Source organism: Sebastes umbrosus, chromosome 6 (genome assembly GCF_015220745.1).
Source record: "Sebastes umbrosus isolate fSebUmb1 chromosome 6, fSebUmb1.pri, whole genome shotgun sequence".
Classification (NCBI taxonomy): domain Eukaryota; kingdom Metazoa; phylum Chordata; class Actinopteri; order Perciformes; family Sebastidae; genus Sebastes; species Sebastes umbrosus.
This window is the reverse complement of record NC_051274.1, coordinates 31,305,431-31,327,380: the sequence shown is the minus strand read 5'-3', so window position 1 is coordinate 31,327,380 and position 21,950 is coordinate 31,305,431. Positions and strand designations below refer to the sequence as shown.

The following is a 21,950-nucleotide window of genomic DNA, read 5'->3' as shown; positions in this document are numbered from 1 at the left end:
TTGTCTAAACCTAAAGAAGTTGTAGTTTTGTTGCCTTAACCTAATAGTTTTTTTGCCTAAACCTAAACAAGTTGTAGTTTTGTTGCCTAAACCTAAATAAGTTGTAGTTTTGTTGCCTAAACCTAAATAATTTGTAGTTTTATTGCCTAAACCCAAAGAAGTCGTAGTTTTTTTGTCTAAACCTAAAGAAGTTGTAGTTTTGTTGCTTAAACCTAAAGAAGTTGTAGTTTTGTTTCCTAAACCTAAAGAAACCTTTTTTGTTTCTGTTCAAAATGTTTCCTTCAGTTTTAGAACATGTTACTTTTAAGTTTCCTTTTCACTTTTACAATGTAGTAGGCGCAGTAGGCCCCTAATGACCCACATCTATGGTGCTTATAGTGACTGATAACCGCTATTTAATGGCCTGATAACAGTCGAATCCGGTGCACAATCTCACTTTATCAGGTGCCTCCAACTCAGGAATACTTCCCTACATTACATTCCCTTCTCAAACTCCTACTAACTGGTTGGAGGACTGTATTCATGACTTAATGTTTGAAAACCCAATAAAACATTTGAATATAGTTTAACTATTACGTTAAATTACCACAAATTCAAATTAGCATTAAGTATCTGAGAAAAACACGTAACCCAGTGTTTCCTCTCAAAAATCAAGTGCATGTTCATTCAACAATACAATTATTTTCATGTGAAAATAAACACCCAAAAGCATGACAACATTTGTTATTAAGCTAACTAACGTGTTTATATACATCTTACATAATGTCCAAAATGTACAACTTTTTGTAACTTATGTTCAACATACACTCACAATAATCAAACTTCTGTGCTCTTCAGCTCTAATAGAACAATTTAAAATCACATATTCAAAATACAACACAACCGACCACAAAGAGTGGACATACAATTCAGAAAAAAAACACAAGTGCAAATGCATTCAAATTGAATATGTAGATGTTTGACTACAAGTTATAAGAAAAGTTCTGTATAAATTAGTTCACAGCTCAGTTAGGAGAAAAAACTTCTATCTGAATCTCTGCTATTTTTATGCAAACATCATGAAATGTGAATGTGATTTTCTTTTTATATACATATAGATATTGCACCTGACCTTCAGTTTTGCACCTTACGAACTAGCCTGTAAACAGGATATCTATAAGAGATAACGGAGGAGGAAATGGTTTGGTGAAAGAGAACCATTTCTGTAGTGAATGATTGTGACATGGAATATAAAACTGTTGACTGTAAAACAAAACAACCTGACAGGATAGAGTTTGACACACCACTCTTTCCCAGCTGAATACACACAGAGAGAACAGCAAACACCGGATGCTGTGAAATTATGACATTACAAAGTGAAAATTTGTAAAAATTTTCAAGATTGCAAAACAAACGTAACATGCTGCTTAAAAAGGTATAATATGTTACATTTGACAGTTGCCGTTTGTAAACACACGGAATTCAAAGTTGAATGTTAAAGACCCGCCTGTCCACCAGACGTCACATTTTGCCTCGCAGAGACGAGAATATTACGTGCCTGTATGAAGGTGCAGTACCAGCAGGGGGCGACAAAGCCACTCATTTAGGATTAGCCAACAAAACCACTTATGCCCAGTTCAGACTACACAATATCGGCCCAATTATAGCCCGACACGGCTGTCGTAGGGTGTGGAGTTGGATCGGGAAAGACTAAATGAGTGTGCGAAAATCATTCGTTTCATCTTGTGTAGTGTGTCATAATACACGACAACCGACGGCGTGTCTGGGACGCCTCACAACGTCCCGACAGAAAGTTTAGCATGTTTGTGCCGGGAGAGTGTGTATTGTTGGAACAGCGGACCGACGTGTAGTCTGTCATGTGTCGCGGCCAAGTCACGACAATAATGTATGACTCTCAATCGTCTAATCTGACATAGTGACCATCGTAACCGTCAAAAATATCACAGTCTGATCCTGGCATTAGTTAGGTTTAGGGAAAATGTCATGGTTTGGCTTAAAATACGTACGTAGACTAAATAAAACCGATACGGTACATGTGACAGCTGTCAGTGTGAAGTTAGACTTCCGTCACTACACAACATGTGACAAACGTCACGTGACAACCGTTACTATAAAGACACTGCACCTTCATGCTGGCATGTAATGTTCACGTCTCGGTGACACAAAACGTGACACTGACACGCTTACTTCGGGTGGACAGGCGGGTCTATTACACGCTGGTGAAGCGAGCTATAGAGTGAATGAAGAGAGGGAGCGGTGTTAGTGAGAACAAAGCAGTGAATCAGAGAAATAAAAAAACTTTATTTTCTGATTATTTCACAGCGGTTATTTTGTAAAGCACGAATAAAACACACAACTAACTCCGAACACCTCCGCACAAGCCTGTGGGGAAGGTGCAGAGTTTCCGGATTTTGAATGAATGCAGCCGAAGGGCAGGCTTCATCCGGTCCGCAGTGTGTGTGGCTCAGCATTGCTCTCAGTCCAACTAAAACTGACCCACGTGGGACCCAAAGAGTCTTTGCTGAAGAGTCCCGAACACAGCAAAATAAGATAAACTACAGGCAGAGGGCTGCAGGGTCTCTGCAGATACAGACACCACCACACACTCAACAGTGATGATTGATTATTTTTCTATGAGTCTTTACATTGTTTTGTTTTTCTTAGAAAACTCCTGCATATTATACCTTTAATTTTCATTTTTTGGTTATTGTAGAGAACCAGAAATGTTATTCAGTTGGGAGAGGTAATGCACTCATCACAATCAGTATAAGTAGGTAAGACATGAACCTCTGTGTCCAAGCAGCATCAACTGAACAGTACACGATTTTATTGCACATTTCACGTCATCAGTGTCAGAATTGAGCCTTTTTAAATTACTTTAAATTTAAATTACACATGCACCTGCGTTCATGTAAGAGGAGCAGTGACAAACTAGAAAAAACAAACCAAGGCCAGATCATTTATCACAAATTCAAAGGCGTAATATTTGATTTCACCTCACAGTTTTCCTGTAACGCCAATCCAAAATGGGAGGTACGTTGTTGAAAATCTGTCAACGGTCATCTGTCTTCTTCACTAAGCACCAGCAAACAATAAGTAGCTGCCAGATATTTGATGTTTTCTGGCATTGCTGAATAAACCTACAGGTCCACAGGACACGGCAGTGTTGTCAAAGGCCAGAGGCCGACTCACTCTGTGCAGGTCACAGGAGAACAGCAGCAGCAGCAGAAGACCCATCAACGGTTCATCTCCAGTTGTTGTAAAGGTAGAGGCCGGCGAAGAACAGGTTGGAGGTCAGGCTCACCAGCACAAGCCCCGGCCAGATAAGACGCCTCACGAAACCTGGAGGAGTCAAAGCGAAAGCAAAATTAGTAATTTGTTTCTGACAGACGAGGACTCAGCATGCATCTCCCCTGCCATGTTGAAATGAGACAGACTGCTTACCTTTGGTAGGAGGGCTGTTCTCAGGTCCCTGTGTAGTAGTACCAACCAGGCATGAGGACGACTCAGAGGAGCTGCCTCGCTTCTCTTCTTCTTCGATCACACTGCCGTCCCTTAACAGAGAACTCAAATCTGCAAAGCAATAGAACAGGTAAATAATGAAGCCATAGATCACTGGTTCCCAACCTGAGGGTCCCGACCCCAACTAGGGGTCGCCAAATTTTCATGGAGGGTTGCAAGGGCTTCTTGATTTAAACAATATACAGTTGAGCTATATCTCAGCATTTCATTCATTTCTTAGCGGGGAATTCCAGACGTCCCTCTCCCCAGCAACGTTTTCCAGCTCTTCCATGTGTTAAATTGCAGTAGCTAAATTTCACTGTGTGCTGTGCTTTGCTGTGTACAAAAACAATATAAGTAAGTAAGTAAGTAATTAATGAACATGAAATCTTTTCTCTCTGTAAAGCCACTAAATGTAGGATTTGAGAATGTTGGCCATCTGGTGGTAATATCATGAATGACACTGAGGGAGACAGCAATGCATGTTGCTAAAAAAAAACCAAAACAATGAACATGTTAACGGTTTAACCTCAGCTGAACTCACCGTTTTGACTCTGGAACGGTGACGTATCAGGTGAAAAGCAGCCGCTGTAAATGGAGGAGGCCGACTTTACGTGGAAATGTGACGAAGACACAGACGGGGACATGAGCGTGGGTTCCGCTTCTGGCGCCGAGAAAAGCCGGAGTTTCCGTCCGCTGATGTTGAGGCGAGCGGGGCTGATGAGGGGGCGCCGGTGTCTGGCGGAACCTGAACTGGATGTGACTGACCCGGCTACTGAAGGAGCCGGAGAGGGGCCCGGGGACGACGGGCGGCTCCCGGACATCAGTGAAAAGTAGTCTGTGGCAGAAAAAAAGATAAAATGTTAATCAAGGGGCTCTGAAAAGGGGTTAGGAACTGATCACAAAATCATCAGGAGTTTTAATACCTGAGGACGGGGAGTCTTTGTATTGTGAGGCTGGTTTGCTTCCGCTAAACAGGTAACCGGAATCTGAAAATAAAGATTAAAAAACAATATACAATCACAGCATTCACCACAACCATGAGCCAGGGCTGTAGACAATATGTAGTACTGACAGCTAGCGTTTTAGAATGGGTACTGCAGTCCAAACTCAAAACATTGACGGAAGTTATCGCAAATTTTCGCAATTTCAGGGTTACCTTCTAGACACGGGGTAGTTGGAATCACTTCACCGACTGTGTGTCTCAAAGATTCGCTGCCTTGATAACCTGCTGCACACGGACCACCGAGAGATGTGGCGAGGCTTTTTAGGTCGGGTAGAATCTAACGCTAACGTTATCTCTGTTGATCCAGTTCATTTGCTTGTTTAGTGGCTGCAGAAGTCTGTGTTTGTATGGCGATTTGTTTCATATGTGGTCATTTTATGATTTATTATTACAGTAAATATATTACATATTGGTCCTTTAAACCTGCAGAAACACAAACCCAAATAAAATCTAATGTTGTTTTGTGTCTGATGAAACTAAAAGTAGGTAACTTCATGCTAACATGTTAAGCCATAACTATTTAAAAAGGTTAGTGGTATGTGGTGTTGGTCAATCTGTCAGGTGATTTTGATGAATTTCAGCCCCCTAGTGGGAAAAATTGAGAAATGCAGCTTAGGCTGCAACTATACCCATTTTCATTGTTGATTAATCTGACAGTGATTTTCTCGATTAATCCGTCGTCAATCCAAAATAGCTGCTGATTGACTTTCTGTCAATCGATTAATTGATTAATTGACTAAACATTTCAACTCTAAACGCAGCTTTAAATCACGGAATTTAAAGCTGCGTTTAGAAGAGCTTTAAATACAGTAGCTGGTAGGAGCAGCCTCTTATTTGTGACTAAAATTGACATATTTACTTCCATGATAAATGCATTATTTTTACATTATGTGTCTACATTGCATAGTTTGTCCTCTAGATGGCACTGACAAGTTTTATTTAAACTGTAAAATGTTGTGCGTTTATGTTCCAAAAAGTAAAGAAAAAAAGCCCCTCTGTATGAACTATGTGGGTCTTTCCCGTGTTTTGAAACAGTGGCATGACCCAATTGTATGCCAAACAGCAGAAACTGAAAGCGAAGCTACTGAATCTTATCAATTATAAATCTTGTCTGCGTGCAAGTCAGCATGTTGCAAGAAGCAACTCAAGATCACAACGTGTCTGAGCAGCTGTGAGAAGCCATGAAACAACTGTGTACTGAATACTCCCACCTGTACCTGTTGAAGGTAGTGACCACACAAATAAATGACATGGCACTAAATGTAATGACACAAGTCTTGTTCAGATTATGCCAAAAGGTGAATGTCTGTCAACTCAACCCAAATGAAATCATTTTAAAAGGTGCGGTGTGTAGGATCTGGCGGTATGTAGCAGTGAGGAGATTGCAAACAGACTGAAGCCTCTCCCGTGTGCCAAGTGTGTTGGAGAGCTATGATGGCCGATGCGAAAACACGAATGGCCCTCTCTAGAGCCATCTGGAGCAGAGCCAGTGCGAAGAGTGTGTGTGCACGTGGGAAGTGAGTGGTGAAGTAAGAGAGAGAGAGTGGTGGCGATGGGAGCGAGCAGCATTATGGATGAAAAGTGAAACGGTTGCAATGTGGCAGACTCTGTTCCCTGCTCCCTATGTAGATATAAACGGCTCATTCTAAGGTAACGAAAACAACAAGTCTTATCATCAGGTGATAATACACTAAAGAAAACACTTATTATGATATTATATTCCATTTCTGCCAATAGATCCCCCCTAGTTGTTACACAGTGGTCCTTTAATGTTACCTGTCCTGGTGAGGGAGGGCATGGTGCCAAGGCAGAGGGCTCTGCTGAGGCGTCCCGGCAGAGAGGAGGGGGACGCCTTGCGCTCGCGAGGACTCTGGTGGCGGTTGATGAGCTTGTAGATGTTGGGTGGCGGGGCCAGGACGAAGGAGTCTGCCTGATCCGGAGCCTGGCTGCTGAAGAGTGCAGAGCTGCCTGCAAGGAATCTGCAACACAAGAGCAACGGAACGGTCTACTACCTGGACACTTTCAATTGTGATTTCCTGTGTAAAGAAAGTCTTTAAATGAGATTTATCTCTTCCACACGAATGTCAATATACAATATTTTTGACATTAAAATATAAACTCAAAGCGTAAGGAGAGTCTGAAATCAAATCGGTGCAGAAAACGTTGCACCATACAGCTCTGATATCAGTTTAATGGGAGTACTTTTATTAATGGCGGCTGTCCCTGAAATGCTGCTGCAGCAGCTGTCGGGACAACAGGCAGCAGCTGAAAGCTCACAGAGAACAAAAGCTCCAGCAACAACAGCTCAACTCTCACATTTCCACAACAGACAGTCAGTCAGTGGCTCATACATGCTATGTGTCAAAGTAGTTTCTATTCAGCAAGCTTGTTTGTTGCTGTGTTATAAAGCAACCTTTTCAAAAACTGGAAACACACACAAGTGGACAAGACGGTGTGTTTGTGTTGAAAACAAACAGAGAAGTCATATCCTTTCAAACAGCTGTTTATTACAGTCCATGTACAGCAAGCATTTCCTACAAAAGGCTTCAAACTAGAAGCCCGACATTAAAAAGAAAGACACCCAGTTTCAGCATTTGAGCACCCAAAACACAGTATGCTTCATTGGTTGCAGGAAACCTTTCAGCACGGACGGAGCTCCATTTCTGAGGCTACTACACATTATATAAACACATAGTAACTGATCAAATTGAGATATAGTTCATTAGCTTATTTAGGCTACAGCTTGGAATTACAAATTATTGCTTTAATTGTGTATAAAGTATCAAGATTTGGCATAAAATCCATTTTTTTTGTAAGTATTGAGTCTCATTAGTGTTTCTGCATCACACACATTACTAAAACATTTAGGTGTGACATTTAGGATAATCTTGCCAGCTACATATCCATAATAAAAACAGTTAGGGCTGCACAATTAATCAAAATATTATCGAAATTGCAATACGGCCTACTGCAATTTTCAAATCGCAGGATGAGGAGGAAATTGATATGTTTGTTTAAGAGGAAATATGTGTCAAAATACTATTTTAAATTAAATATTGTGGTGCTGCAGAGATGTCCTGGCCTACACATCATATTCTAGACTTGGTACAGATCCCTGCAGAAATCACAACATAATCACTTTAATATGTTTTTCAATGAAAATGAGAATAATGTAAAAATTATAATTCCCTCTAATCAAATCGCAATATCAGTCAAAATAATTGCAATTAGATATTTTCTCAAAATCGTGCAGCCCTAAAAACAGTGCAGTAAAAACATTCACGACTCAATTAGTTTAAAAAAAAGGTAGCTATTAAAACACCACGAAATACGTTTGTGGCAATGCTATAATAATGCTACAGTTGCATTTGGCAGGTTAAACTTAATAATTAACATAAACGTGTGAATGTAGTGCTTCTAGAGTTGAATGCTTGACACAAATAAACGTGAACAGTCACACAGGTAGATACAGAAATTCTCTAAAAAACACACAAATAGCCAAATACTCAGGCTAGATATTATGCATATATCACAGCATAACAAAAACGCACACTGCTTATAGCGGACACAAACTTTCTGGCACGGCATGTAAAACTTTGGCAAAGATAATACATTTTACCATACATATAACAAAAAGTACAAATATACTATTACTGAATTATCTTTTTCTTACTTTGAGACACACACATAATGTAGACTAGTGTGTGCTTCAATACTAGACCATCAAAATTAGAGCTGCAATGATTAATCGATTAGTTGTCAACTATTAATTAATTAACTATCAATTAATCGGTTTGAGTAATTTTTCAAGGGAAAAAAAGTCAAATTCTCTGATTTCAGCTTCTTAAATGTGAATATTTTCTGGTTTCTTTACTCCTCTATGACAGTAAACTGAATATCTTTGAGTTGTGGACAAAACCAGACATTTGAGGACATCATCTTGGGCTTTGAGGAAAATTTTATACAAAACAACTAATCGATTAATCGAGAAAATAATCGACAGATGAATCTACTATGAAAATAGTCATTAGTTGCAGCCCTAATCTAAATTAAAACATGTCTCTTCTCCAGTCTAGTAACGTTTTCAGTTATCTTGCTTTCATCAGGGTAGATGAAGTCAAGATAGAATAAAACACGGTGCACTGGAGAAAGGTTTTGCAACGACGTGTTTTAATGCTGATGAAATCTTATCTTTGTCAAGAGTTTAACATGCAGTTTGTCACATGATGCAGTTTATGTTATCACTGTTAAAACTAGGACTGCTACCTTCTTAGATTTATTTATTTGATTTTTATGCTTTTTTTCATGCTGAATGAGTTGTTTCCAAGAAACTTATGAGCACATCTCGGTAAAAACAAGATTTAAAGTGCTTTTGTGTGAATCTTTGTGGAGAAACTCAGTTTCACAGATCCGTTGATTAAGTCAACTCACCGTTTAGTCTAAGCTTGTAAATTTCTCTGTAGGTTATGAGTCAGGTATTAACTCTGTGTATAATTTTTACAACTCATACAAACCGCATCTTTAATGTCTCACATTTGGCAACACTTTTGTTTCTAAAAAAAAAATCACAATTTAAAGCTTTGAGACTAAACACCAAAAGGTGCTGGTGTGAGAACATAACTCAACTACAGGACAGCACGACATGCAATTTAAACCTCACAGATACTCTACCCACCAAATACAATCTATAAACACTTGCTACAGCTATTAGTTTGTAATACATGTTCATATTACTGTCAAATAAATATATTCCAACAAAGTAAAACAAAATAAATTGACGAGAGGTGAAATGTTAGCGCATGCAACTAGTACGTCCATCGGTGTTTTTAATACATCAACATGTTAGTATGCTGGCAAAGGAAAGTTCAGTGTTACTGGAAGTGATCAAGAGAAGCAATAAGTGCTGAAGAATCTAATGTTTTTAGCTGCAAACAGTAATGCAGTGTTTTCTTTCTTATATACAACAAGAAAAAGATGACAGTCCGTCTCACTTGAGTTATTTGCTACTATTAAAATCTTATAAACTTCCTTCACACATCAAATTATATCGAGTCTCACGACTTTTGATTCTTACACTCAGCAGAACGCTTGCTTCCAGTTTTACATTACGAAAGATTTCCAATGACCATATTCAGCTGCAGAGTTGAGCACTTTCTAATGTTCTATTTTATATGTTCAGGCACTGATACAACGAGACCGGCAAAAAATACTAATACTTAGACAGGATCACCTCGAGCTAATGCCAAGACGGGCCGAGCACCTGGCCGGTACTAAGGTTGTAACGGTATGAGATATTCACGGTACAATGAAATATCAGAAAATATCACGGTATCACACTATTATATTTATTATTATTATTAATAATAGTAGTAGTAGTAGTAGTGTTATATTATTATTAATAATAATAATAGTAATAATAATAATATTAGTAGTAGTAGTAGCAGTATTATTATTATTATTATTATTATTATTATTAGTAACGGTACAACGGTGCAATAACCATCTCAGAAAATAACACGGTATCACACTATTATCTTTATTATTGATATTAATAGTAGTAGTGTTATTATTATTATTATTAATATTAATAGTGGTAGTAGTAGTAGTAGCCGTATTATTATTATTATTATTAGTAGTAGTAGTAGTATTAGTAGTAGGAACGGTATGAGATTTTCACAGTACGATAACTATCTCAGAAAATATCTCGGTATAACACCATCATTTTTACTATTATCATTAATAGTAGTAGTAGGAGTATTATTATCATTAGTAGTAGTGTTATCAGTTACACAGACCCTTAAAGGAATGAGAAGAGAATTATAATGCAACTATAATATGTTATATAAAACATATTAGTTTACATGTTAGCAGCACCGTCGCATGTTAAATTAACTACTAAATGAAACAACATCAGCTGTGAGCTTTTAAAATAATGATGTCCGATGATTATCAATAGTTTACATATACTGACTGATCCTTTAACTCACACACTCACTTATATCAGTTATATTCAGCACCGTAGATCAGCAAATGTACACGTTATGAGAACCGTCAACTTTCATACCACGACATACCGTTACAACCCGAGCATGTAGGCACTATTTTTAAGCATCAGCAGAGTTTAACAAAAACAAAATTCAAATAAAAGTACACAAATTAAAAATGTGTTGCAGAGATTGTTGGTTTACAGTGAAGAAGATGCTTAATTTCAAGGCAGAGGAAAAAAACTGAAGCATAATCCAAATGGAAATCACAAGATCACATTAATGGGGACGGGAGAAGAGCATCAAACAGCAACAACTAAGAACAGATTTTTGGGGAAAACGTTGATGGACTAGTGACTGCTTTTCCCAGGCAGCTATATGTTTAGTTTTCAAATGGCAATATGCATTTAAACCTCACACTGCCATGTAAAAAGACTACCGTTTCAACAAAATTTGGGATGAAAAGGCAATGGCAGCCACTTCCCTACAAAGATATCACATGTGGAAAAACCTTCCAGCACTGATCTTGTATTCCTTGTGGACATCAGTTATAAATACAGTAAATAGCGGATTCAAAAGGACTCACGATGAACACTTTTTGGAAATATCCATGGTCATTCTCTGTTCCGAAATTGTAGATGACGTGGCGCAAAACAGGACGGATGTGATTATTCAAATACCACATCTGGAGTACGGCCTGCAGCGGCGTCTTCACAAATTAGTACTTCATGCAATTAGGTAGTTAGTTAATGATTTTCAACCCACTAGTTACACCAGAGTGTTAATAAATAAATAAATGAGTACATTCAAAATGCTTTTCTAGCATAGTGTAGAATACATGGTTTAGTGTAGTACTAGTTTGGTACTTTAACGTTAAAAATCACACTATATTGGCTTAAAAACAGCCCATCACACATTTGTTATAGTTAATAAGGAATATAAATGTAATAAGATCAATAAACAGGATGATGATATACACAAAACTCATCCTGTAACGACCTTTTTGACCACTAATGTCTGCGTCCGAAATTCCACGCTAATGTTATTTAGTACGCTAAAACAGTATTTGAGATATTACGCGATAGTACGCGAATTGCATACTATTTCCAGTGAAAATATTACAGTATGCAAACACTGGACACTACGGCGGCATAAATATCGCACAATGCAATGGGGTAGTGGCGTCAACGTTGACGGACAGCTCTGTGACGTCAATAACGCTTCAATTTAAGTCTATGTATAGGATCTCACCTTACTAGGCATACATGTAATCTATTTTTTAAATTAGTTCAGCCTTTATGATTTTCACAGATCATCGTTTTGGTCACATGAGGTTGGCACGGGTTACCACGGTTACGCATCTCCAACCGGCAAGGAAGTGAAAGCGTAAATTACTGCTCAGTGCGTCCGAAAAGATGCATCCTACTTATAATTCACACGAAAGTACACATGTTGGGTATGTAGAGCATAGTATGTGATTTCGGACGCAGCCAAATATCTTATTAGTGTTGGTTTCTTAATATTTCTTGATTCATTTTTTAATTACATGATTCCTGAAAGTCAGTTTCTCTCATTGAAACAGTCCAAAAAATAAGAAATCTATCATTGAGTCAAACCAGAGGGATTAATAAGTGTGAGCTGTTCATATCATACTATCTTATTTTTTGTGCATTAATACCGTTTACTACTAAATCAATGTTTATCTCCTACATTTTACACACTTCAGACAACTGTAGACCACGTGCATGTGTGCTTGAAGGTAGGGCTGCACAATTAATCGAATATTAATCGCGATCACGATTTGGGCTTCCCACAATTAAAGGAACATGATTGACTGCTATATTGACATTTAAAATGCTCATAGAAAACTGTGCTTCACATCAAATCAAGCACTTCCTAAACTTACAGCCTGAATTTTGAGACTGCAGTCCAGAGTAGTAGAAGAGTAGTACACAAAAATGCACCGAATTCAGGGGACGAAGAACCTTATTTTTAGTCTTATTTGTTAATTAGCAGGAACGTAGCACAACGTAACAGTGAAAGCAGTGCACTGTTTGGTTTAATTTTGGATCAAAGGTTTTGGTACAACTTTATTTTGCTTCTAGGAGACGCAATGTCAATAAGAGTCGGTCTTATTTTGATGCAAATAGTTGTACATTAAAAGTGCTATAAAAATATTTTGTTCCTAAAAATAAATACAAAAAATCAACGAATAATCGTGATTATCATTTTGGACATAATCGTGCAGCCCTACTTGAAGGTGAGGTTTTGATGTGATTTAGCAAGTAGCGCTAGTGTTTTGTTCCCATCATGAGCCACACACACAATCCTATGCTTCAAGTTTGCCATTCACGTCATAACCTCACAATCATTCGCACACAGCAGTAAAAAAGAGAGGGGGGTTATGGGTAAAAAAATGGACACTGAATTAAATCAGCTACCTTGTTCTGTCACAGAAACACTTACATATTGTGTTTCAAACTGGTTCGAATGAACACAAACCTCACGTGGAAAGAGGAGTCTCTACAATAACAATTTGAACATTACTGCTCAGATTCTGACCTTCGATATCGGGCTCTTCTCGGACCCAGCGATTTGCGAGTTGCCACTGCGGCGGCAAAGCTGAAGAGGCAACAGAGGGAGACGGTGCTGAGCTTGGCTTTGTCCATCCAGCCCGAGTCATCGGTCACGTAGCTCTCAGCCAGGTGGAGGCACAGGATGAGGAACCACAGGACGGAGGACACGGCGTCAATTCTCCTCAACCTGAAAATGCGGCAACACATGAGCTGGTTTTTGGCTTAAATTAAAACATGTCTGGGAAGACCTTTCCAAATAAAGAGGCAGTGACTGCTTACCTCACAAGTCCTGCTAAGAAGATAGCAGTGAGACAGGTCAACAGGCCAACAGAGACTACAGCCAGCTGGTTGTCCTTTCCATGCTGCCACACCAGCTTGACATTTTCTAAGGTCTTGTCTGGGAGCAGCTCCAGCAGACTCTGCCATGCGGGTTCACCTCCGCTGCTTTCATTGGTGTGGGTGGATTCATTATGGAGTGAAGGCTTTGGAGGAATGACCCCACCACTTAATGTCTGTGGGCCACCACTGGGAGTAGGCTGGTATGACAAATCACACAAAGACGTAGCGACTAGGAAAGCACATATCAGGAAGGCGAGGGTCCGTAACAGTATGACCCCCGTGGGAGAAGACCCAGAGTAGGAGCTCTGTGGGAGAGAGAAGATGTTTTCAATGTGAATACTGACAGTTTTACAACATATAGAAATCAAAAAGCTATGCAAACCCAGTGTTGAAATATTATAATAAAAACATTTGTTGATTTTATTGGTGTTCTATGGATTCTTGGATTGCACTGACCTTTACGAAGCCCTTGTCTGAGTCTCCGCTGCGTCGAAGCGGATGGTTTAGGAGCACTGTTCGAAGTTGACGGTTTTGATATTTTATGTAGTATTCTACCACTGTCTGACACGGCCTACATAACTTATACATCTGCTCCAGGTGGTGCTTGTATGCCTCGATTTCCTCATCGTAGTTCTCCTACAAAAGAAGACAAAAACATTTAAGTTGTTGTTTACAGTTTTAAGTCACGGTAAAAAAAAAAAAGTGTCGTAGTGAATAGAGAAGTGCATACATCATCCCGTGGAATAAATGAGGCCAACTGCTTTATCACTACAGTCTGGTTCTTATTGCACTTTCTGCACAAGAGCATCTGACTGGTAACCGTCTGCGGTGTCTTGGTTGTCGTGGGAAGGCTACCAGATACTCCATGGTTAAGATGCTCCATGTACTGAGCTGGGATGGGTTTGTTGTAATCCCCATTCTGAAAACAAGACAGATCAACAAAAAGAATAGTATTAAAAAAACAATTTACTGACATGCTAAGAAAATAATTCACAGGTAGTTTTGAAACGTACCTCCTGGAAGCCATTATATTGATCACAGTTGGGACAATCCCAGCAGTTCCTGTTCCCAAAGGGCACCACAGAGTTCTGGTTACAAAACCAGCAGTTCACTTCTGCATGGGTTGGCTTCTTTCTGTAAAATAAGAGGTGGACATGATGCAACTGTTAATCAAACCTGCTGATGTGTTTCTGAGGTACAAGTGTTTTCCCACAGTGGGATCTAACTTTGGTGAGAAATATTCGAAGGTATTTGAAGCTTTGCAGAGCGGCAGGCTGACATGTTCTTCTGTCTGTCATTCTCCAACAGTTTTCTTGTCTGTCTTGAATTATTATTATTTATAAAGCCCTTAATGGCAACTTGCCGTCATACATCACGTCCTTATTAAATTGGTCCTTTAGTCATTATTCGACTTGTTCAAGTGATCGGCTAAAGCTTAAAGTCCCACGTGCAAACACTAAATATGTGGAGACTTCTTTTGGTGTTTGCGCTGCAAAAAACTGGGAACAGTTTACAAAACACATTAAAATTAAACACAAAATATACCGTATACTGTATAAATGGGTGATTTTAAATCCATGATAACTACTCAGCTCTTGAATGTAACTGTTTTTAACATTGTTCTATTGTCTGGCTGATTGCTTCTTGTTCATTAATTATGTTCTTGTGTGTATTTATTATGTTTTATTGTACTGTCTACGTCATCTCGAGATTTAAATAAAGGTTGAATGAATGAATGTCTGTTTGGAGGTCCTTGGTGTGCAAAAGTTTGGGAAGCTCCTGATGTAACTTTGGTGATGCATAAACTCAAAGCAATCATGTTAGTTCAAATGTATTTCTTAGGATAAAACCCCTTTAGATCTCGTTTTCGAGGGGGTCCCAATATATATCACAACCATTACATAACAACAGGAGTGATTGATTAAATCAAAAATGTAAATACGGCAACAGACAAAGACAAAGCACACACATTAATCAATGAAAACATTACACTCACAATGAGGTCAATAATAGATCAACAGTAGAGTGTGAGTGGATTAGCAGGTATAAACAGTGGCAGCTCCATTGATAACAAGAGTAGCTCATCTCAAAGTGAGAAGAAATCAGGGCAAACTTGAACATACCAAGTGATAACATTGATCTAATATCAACAGGTAAATTATTCTAAATATAAAGGCTTTAAACATAAAAAAGCTATTTTGTCGATTGTTTTATTAAAACAAGGGACAGAAATAGAGCTGAGACGAGTAAAGTGCACATAGTAGTTCCCAAAAACTAAATAATGTGTGCTTTAAAATAGTGAAAATCACCATTTATCTCAACATTAATGTCTCAAAACGATCAGAAGTTAGTTAGCTTAAGTTCAGATATAAACAATAAGGTATAAACAGTAGCAGCTCCTTTGATAACAACAGTAGCCAATCTCAAAGAAAGAAGAAATCAGTGCAGACTTGAAACTGATCTAATATCAACAGGTAAATTATTAAGGCTTTACACATAAAAATCTATTTAGTAGATTGTTTTATTAAAACACAGGACAGAGAAATAGAGCTGAGCAGAGTAAACACACAGTAGTTTGCAAAAGACCAATAACTAGATAATGTGTGCACTCAAATAGTGAAAATCACCTTTTATCTCATTAATGTCACAAAACTAGAAGTTATTTAGCTAGCATCACAGCTACTTAGTTAGCTTTAGAGCTAACAGAAACACTCTTCAGGTAAACAGGGAACAGGTTTAGACTGGTAATGCTGGCATCATTATATCTTGAATATCACAAACACCAATGCTAATGTTAAACCCAGTTTGTCCTGAGGTGATAACTCTCTATAAACACGTGTAGTAGTAGTGTAGTTTCTGTACCTGGTAGCTAGTTTGTAGATCACAGCTGCAGCAGCTCCCACAGCTACAGACGCGGTCGCTCCGACTCCGCTGTACATCAACTCCGGATACTCCAGGAGGAGCTGGTTGAACGCCTCCATCTCCAGCGAGGTTAGAAAGAGAAGCGACCAAACAACAGCAGAGAGATATATAAAGCTTTAGTTGTTGGTTCGGTACCGCAGAACACGGCGCGGGAAGCGCACGCGGCAGGAAGGGATCCTCTTTTGTTCACGCCCATAAAGCGGAACCGGAAACTCCGTCACTGCCTGGGACGCGTTCCAATATGTGTTTATTCATTCCTTGTATGTCACCTGTACCATCCATTCAATTATTACCACTTATGATTAAACTATCACACATATCTAAATGTTTTCACCATGTTTTGAGTGTTTTAGGTGGCAGTATTTATGAAAATCAAACGCTTTTGTGTGTTTCTAAGCATCGCGTAGTGAGGTACAGAGGGAGTATGATAGTGTTGGAATGTGTGTTTTCTTTCCATTTTCTGCTACTTTATTGTTCTACTCCACCACAATCAAATACAGTATTGTACATTTTACTTCACAATAAAGTTAGTTACTTTGCAGATTCAGATTAATATAATAATAATAAATAAACAAATAAATAATAATAATAACAACAACAACAACAACAATTATCATATAATAATAATAATAATAAATAAATAATAACAACAATAATAATAACAATCATATAATAATAATAAATAATAATAATAACAACAACAACAATAATAATAATAATAATATAATAAAACTAATAATAATCATATAATAATAATAATAAATAAATTGAATCTACAAATACCAGCTGCTACATTAACATGATGTAATACATCAATAATTGTAATCCAATAATATAATATACATTATTCTGAAATTTACTTAAGTACCAAAGTATTAGCACTATTGCAGGTCCTTCCTTCCTTCCTGCAGCTGTCAGCAGCACGGCTCCCAGTAGACAACATACACACCAAAATCTGACAATAATAGTACAAAAATAGTGTGCATTATCAGTACTACTTAGGTGTAACTTCAATTCATACTGTGCAATACTTTCAGGTGAAATTTCATTCCAATCACTTCAGTGCAATATCAATTTTCCACTTGTGCAATTGTGTTACTAGTCTGTTTATTTTCAATACTGTATATATTGTTCCTATTTTTTTATATTTCCCCTTGTTTACATTGTTCCTATTTTTATATTTCCTTGTATTTAAATTATTCGTATTTTATATGACTGTCTATTTTTGTTTTTACTGCATTGTATCTTGCTTTTTGTTTCTGCACTATCCCCTTTACTGCGGTACACTGCAAATCTTCCCACAGTGGGATTAATAAAGGAACATCTTATCTTATCTTAAGTACATTTTTTCGAATGCATGACTTTTAACAGAGTATTTCTAGTAGTACTTCCTCCACCACTGATGACAGTTGAGGACAGGTCTTTCAATCATTTCAACAAAGCTTATTATCTTATCATGTGACATTTCTATGCATCAGTTAAATCATTATTGAAGCTTAAACACTGGGCCTTCCTCTAAAACTTTGAAAGCTATATCCTAATAGCTTTTGTATATTAGGCTTACTACTATTACCATGAATGAATAGATGAATAGCCATATATATATATATATATATATATATATATAGTCGAGGAGTAAGTCAATCAAGTATTTGATGCAAAAATGTTATAATAGCTTTTGTAGCCTATATTAGGCCTATACTACTAGTACTATTACAATTAATTAATAGATAAATAGCCATATAGTCGAGGAGTCAAGAGTATTTGATGCAAAAATAACATTTTATTGTAACAAACATGATGTAGCCTCATTTACATCAAGTAAACATTCACAATCGAATAAGAAAACTGATCAGTGCTTCTGATGCATAGCATCACTTTCTCAACTGTTGCATAGCAGCTCAGAGAACTGGATAAAACCAGAGAAAAATAAATAAATGACACATGTAAAAGCATATTCCAAAAAATAAAAAAATAATAATAAAAAAATGTACAAATAAAAAGTAGTATTTGGTTGCAAAATAATTCTCCAACAAGACTTAAATCAACTGTCAACCTGCAAAAATTTACACTTGATCTGTGCCATTTTTCTGAAGCAAAATGACGAGTAAATTCTTTGGCACATGAAACTGTAGCCTATGAATAAACTTAACAAGCAGCTTATTTAAAAAGCTGATAAACAAAATTTACAATTTATCAAACAATTAATTTAACCTGACAAACGAATGACAGCCCAAGTCAGTGAACTTGGCTGTCAGTGGTTAGAATAACTCACTACTGGTGGTCAAATGGATAAGCAATAGGTGCCTCTGCTTGTCTTGCATAGGTGGTGGTGAGCTGCTGGTAGTTGCAGGCAACAGACACGGTGCCTCCTCCAGGGCTCATCGGCTGACTGAATAACAAATGTATAGGCATTTAAAAAAAAAAAAAGAAACATAAGAAAATAATATTTTAAAAAAAAAGTAGTATTTGGTTGCAAAATAATTCTCCAACAAGACATAAATCAACTGTCAACCTGCAAATTTACACTTGATCTGTGCCATTTTCTGAAGCAAAATGACTCCTTGGCACATGAAACTGTGTAGCCTATGAATAAACTCAGCTTATTTAAGAGCTAATAAAACACATTTACAACTTATCAAACAATTAATTTACACCTGACAAACGAATGACAGCCCAATCGACTTAAATCAACTGTCTACCTGCAATTTTACACTTGATCTGTGCCATATTTCTGAAGCAAAATGACAGTAAATTCCTTGACACATGAAACTGTAGCCTATGAATAAACTTAACCAACAGCTGATAAAAAACAAATTTACAATTTGTATGAATAACAGCCCAACTGAAATGGTGAAACAGATGAACCTGCTCCATGCAAAACTGCAATTTATAGATAAATTCTATACACATAAGTTAAAATTTAACAACCAAAATATATCAGTGAACATGCTGTCAATGCATGGTTAGAATATAACGCACAAACCCTCTACTGGTGGTCAAATGGATAAGCAATAGGCGCCTCAGCTTGTCTTGCATAGGTGGTGAGCTGCTGGTAGTTGCAGGCAACAGACACGGAGCCTCCTCCAGGGCTCATCGGCTGACTCACCGCGGCGTATGGACACCCGTTGTGGGGCACTAGCACGGACTGGTGTCGGTGGTGCTGGAAGTGCTGGAGGTGGTTGTGGTGATGGTATGCACCATAAGGAGAGTGATGGAAGTGTGCAGGCTCGCAGTATGCACCCACTGGAGACACGCTGCGGATGACCTGAGGTGTCTGGTATCCGCTCCAGGAGCTGCTCACATAGGGCTGCAGGTAGAGACTCTCAGGTAAGCCGCCCAGGTGAGTCGTGCTGCTCGGAGGTCTGCAGGGTCTCCTCACCCTCCTGCGTCTCCGGTAGTTCCCCTTGTCAAACATGTCCTCAAAAGCCGGATCCAGCATCCAGTAGTTGCCCTTCCTGTCCCCTCCTCCGTTGTTGTCTCTGGCCATCTTCACGAAGCACTCGTTGAGAGACAGGTTGTGTCTGATGCTGTTCTGCCAGCCCTTCTTGTTCTTCTCGTAGTAAGGGAACTTGGAGATGATGTAGTCGTAGATCCCGCTGAGTGTCTCTCTCTGGTCGTGGCTCTCCTTGATGGCCATGGCGATGAGAGCCACGTAGGAGTACGGAGGCTTCTCCTCCTTCTGGTCTCCGGGTTCCACCTCCACCTCCGCTGCACCTTGGAGCTCAGACCGGGGCGAGTTGGAGCTGATGTCCAGGAGATGCGCTTTCTGCTCGGCTGGGGATTCCTCCTCTGCGTCCATCATGGCTCACCAGGTGTCCTGCTGCTGGTGCGTCCTCCTGCTGCTGGTGCGTCCTCCTGCTGGTGCGTAAAGGCGAGGCAGCTGTGTGATCTGGTTCGTGTCCTGCAGGTGCTCTCACTCCTCCCACATGCACAGAGTGCAGCAGTTATCGTCCTGCTTTCATCTCGCCGAGTTTCTCACACTGTTTCTGTGTGTCACAGCTGTGCAGCAAACCTTGTTTAGGTTGAATCGGGGTTGAATTAGAGGTCACAGGACGGTGTTTTACAGATCCCACCTTTTGAGCTGCGCCATCAAAGGCTTCAGAGCGTCTTGTCTTTATATACATTGTGTCTAATATTCAGGGTGGTTAATAATATTGTTAAAGTGGGCAACAGGTGGACCCATTGCAGTCTTTTGATCAGTGTAAAGCGCATTTATTTAACATTTTATGTTCAGTTTAATGCACTTAACAAATGATTTCACTTCATAAAATTTGCTACCAACAAAAGAAAGAATCACAAATAATATTAATAATTTTAAAAATAATAATTGTAGGGGCCTATGTGAACAAACAGCCTTGAAAGTTATTTTTTTTTCCCCCAAATGTATTTATTTGGTTTTCTTTACACCAAATCAGTAAAATAATGATCAACAGATTCCTGTTTATAAAAATAATAACAACTACAATAATAATAATAATAATAATAATTATTATTATTATTAATATTATTATAATAAATGATAATAATATAAATAAATTATAAATAAATAATAATAATAAATAATAAATAATAATAAAGAAAATAATAACCACAGGATGATAAGATAGACAACACTAATAAATATTGCCTTTACAAAGTCACATTTTGACTGATTTTAAATGTTAATTTGTGCTGCTTTTTATGTCTTTGTAAAGCACTTTGTAAAATGTTTTTGAAAAATGCTATATAAATAAAGGTATTATTATTATTATTATTATTATTATTAACAATAATAATAATAATAATAATAATAATAAATACTGAATACTTTCTCAACTGGTTAACCAAGTATATGATAAAAGGCTGCCACACTATTAAAAAATGTAACCTCATCTTCTATAATCCATGATTAACCGTCATGCATGAAATTTTTTTTTTATCACAAATCTGGACCTCAGTCAGCTCTTGCATTAATGTTTATGGATTTTAACCACTTATTTTAAGGTTTAGGCCTACAGTAGCTGTATTGAAGCACTTCTTCTATAAGCTTGCAAATATGATATGATAACTTATGAAACTTACATTAAACACGATGAAATGAACAAACCCTGTCATATATTCAGGTGTGTGTGTATAAAGATAATGTTTAAACTATAGTGAACTGGATGCACAGAAGTACTCATCCACATGCATTGATTTGCTCCTTCGGACACACATAGGCAGTGGTGGGAGAATTACTCGGATTCTTTACTTAAGTAAAACTTACCAATACCACAGTGTAGAAATATTCTGTTACAAATAAAAGTCATGCATTCAAAATTATACTTATAGTAAAAAAAAGTGCAAAAGGTAAAAGTACTCATGATGCAGAATGGCCCATTTCAGAATAATGAATTAGACATCACTTTAATGTTACAGCTGATAAAGGTGGGGCTAATTTTAATCTAATTATCTTACTTTATATATTGAATTTACCCATCAATAAATCAATAAAGTTTGATCTTAGCAGCCTATAATAATACATTACAATTCATTTTTTGATTATATTTTTTGTTATTAATCTCAATCTGCAAGGTATTAAAATCATCTAATAAATGTAGTGGAGTAAAAAGTTCAATATTTGCCTCTGAGTTTGAGTAG

General features: G+C 37.8%; 2 protein-coding genes and 1 long non-coding RNA gene across 4 annotated transcripts; 1 reads left to right on the top strand and 2 right to left on the bottom strand.

The window, feature by feature from the left end:
• Positions 1-202: 202 nt before the first annotated feature.
• On the bottom strand, positions 203-16,507 carry tmem201 (transmembrane protein 201). 2 transcript variants are annotated; one of them, XM_037773155.1, is made up of 11 exons: positions 16,269-16,507; positions 14,420-14,540; positions 14,137-14,325; positions 13,863-14,042; positions 13,347-13,711; positions 13,054-13,254; positions 6,284-6,486; positions 4,428-4,490; positions 4,046-4,339; positions 3,445-3,573; positions 203-3,342 (listed from the first exon to the last, which is right to left on the bottom strand). In XM_037773155.1, the coding sequence occupies exons 1-11, from the start codon at positions 16,385-16,387 to the stop codon at positions 3,245-3,247; spliced, it is 1,962 nt and encodes a 653-aa protein (XP_037629083.1). In that variant the 5' UTR covers positions 16,388-16,507; the 3' UTR covers positions 203-3,244. The 2 variants fall into 2 exon arrangements, with proteins under 2 accessions (XP_037629083.1, XP_037629084.1); XM_037773156.1 differs by lacking the exons at positions 203-3,342; positions 3,445-3,573; positions 4,046-4,339; positions 4,428-4,490; positions 6,284-6,486 and having other exon boundaries at positions 12,692-13,254.
• LOC119490022 lies at positions 12,430-12,678 on the top strand. Its single transcript, XR_005207312.1, has 2 exons — positions 12,430-12,548; positions 12,642-12,678. It is a non-coding gene; the product is annotated as an uncharacterized LOC119490022 (long non-coding RNA).
• A 1,584-nt stretch (positions 16,508-18,091) lies between the features above and the next one.
• Positions 18,092-20,333, bottom strand: foxl2l (forkhead box L2-like). The gene has a single exon (XM_037771547.1). It carries the CDS (start codon positions 20,131-20,133, stop codon positions 19,318-19,320), a length of 816 nt encoding a protein of 271 aa, XP_037627475.1. The 5' UTR covers positions 20,134-20,333; the 3' UTR covers positions 18,092-19,317.
• Between the last annotated feature and the right edge of the window lie 1,617 nt (positions 20,334-21,950).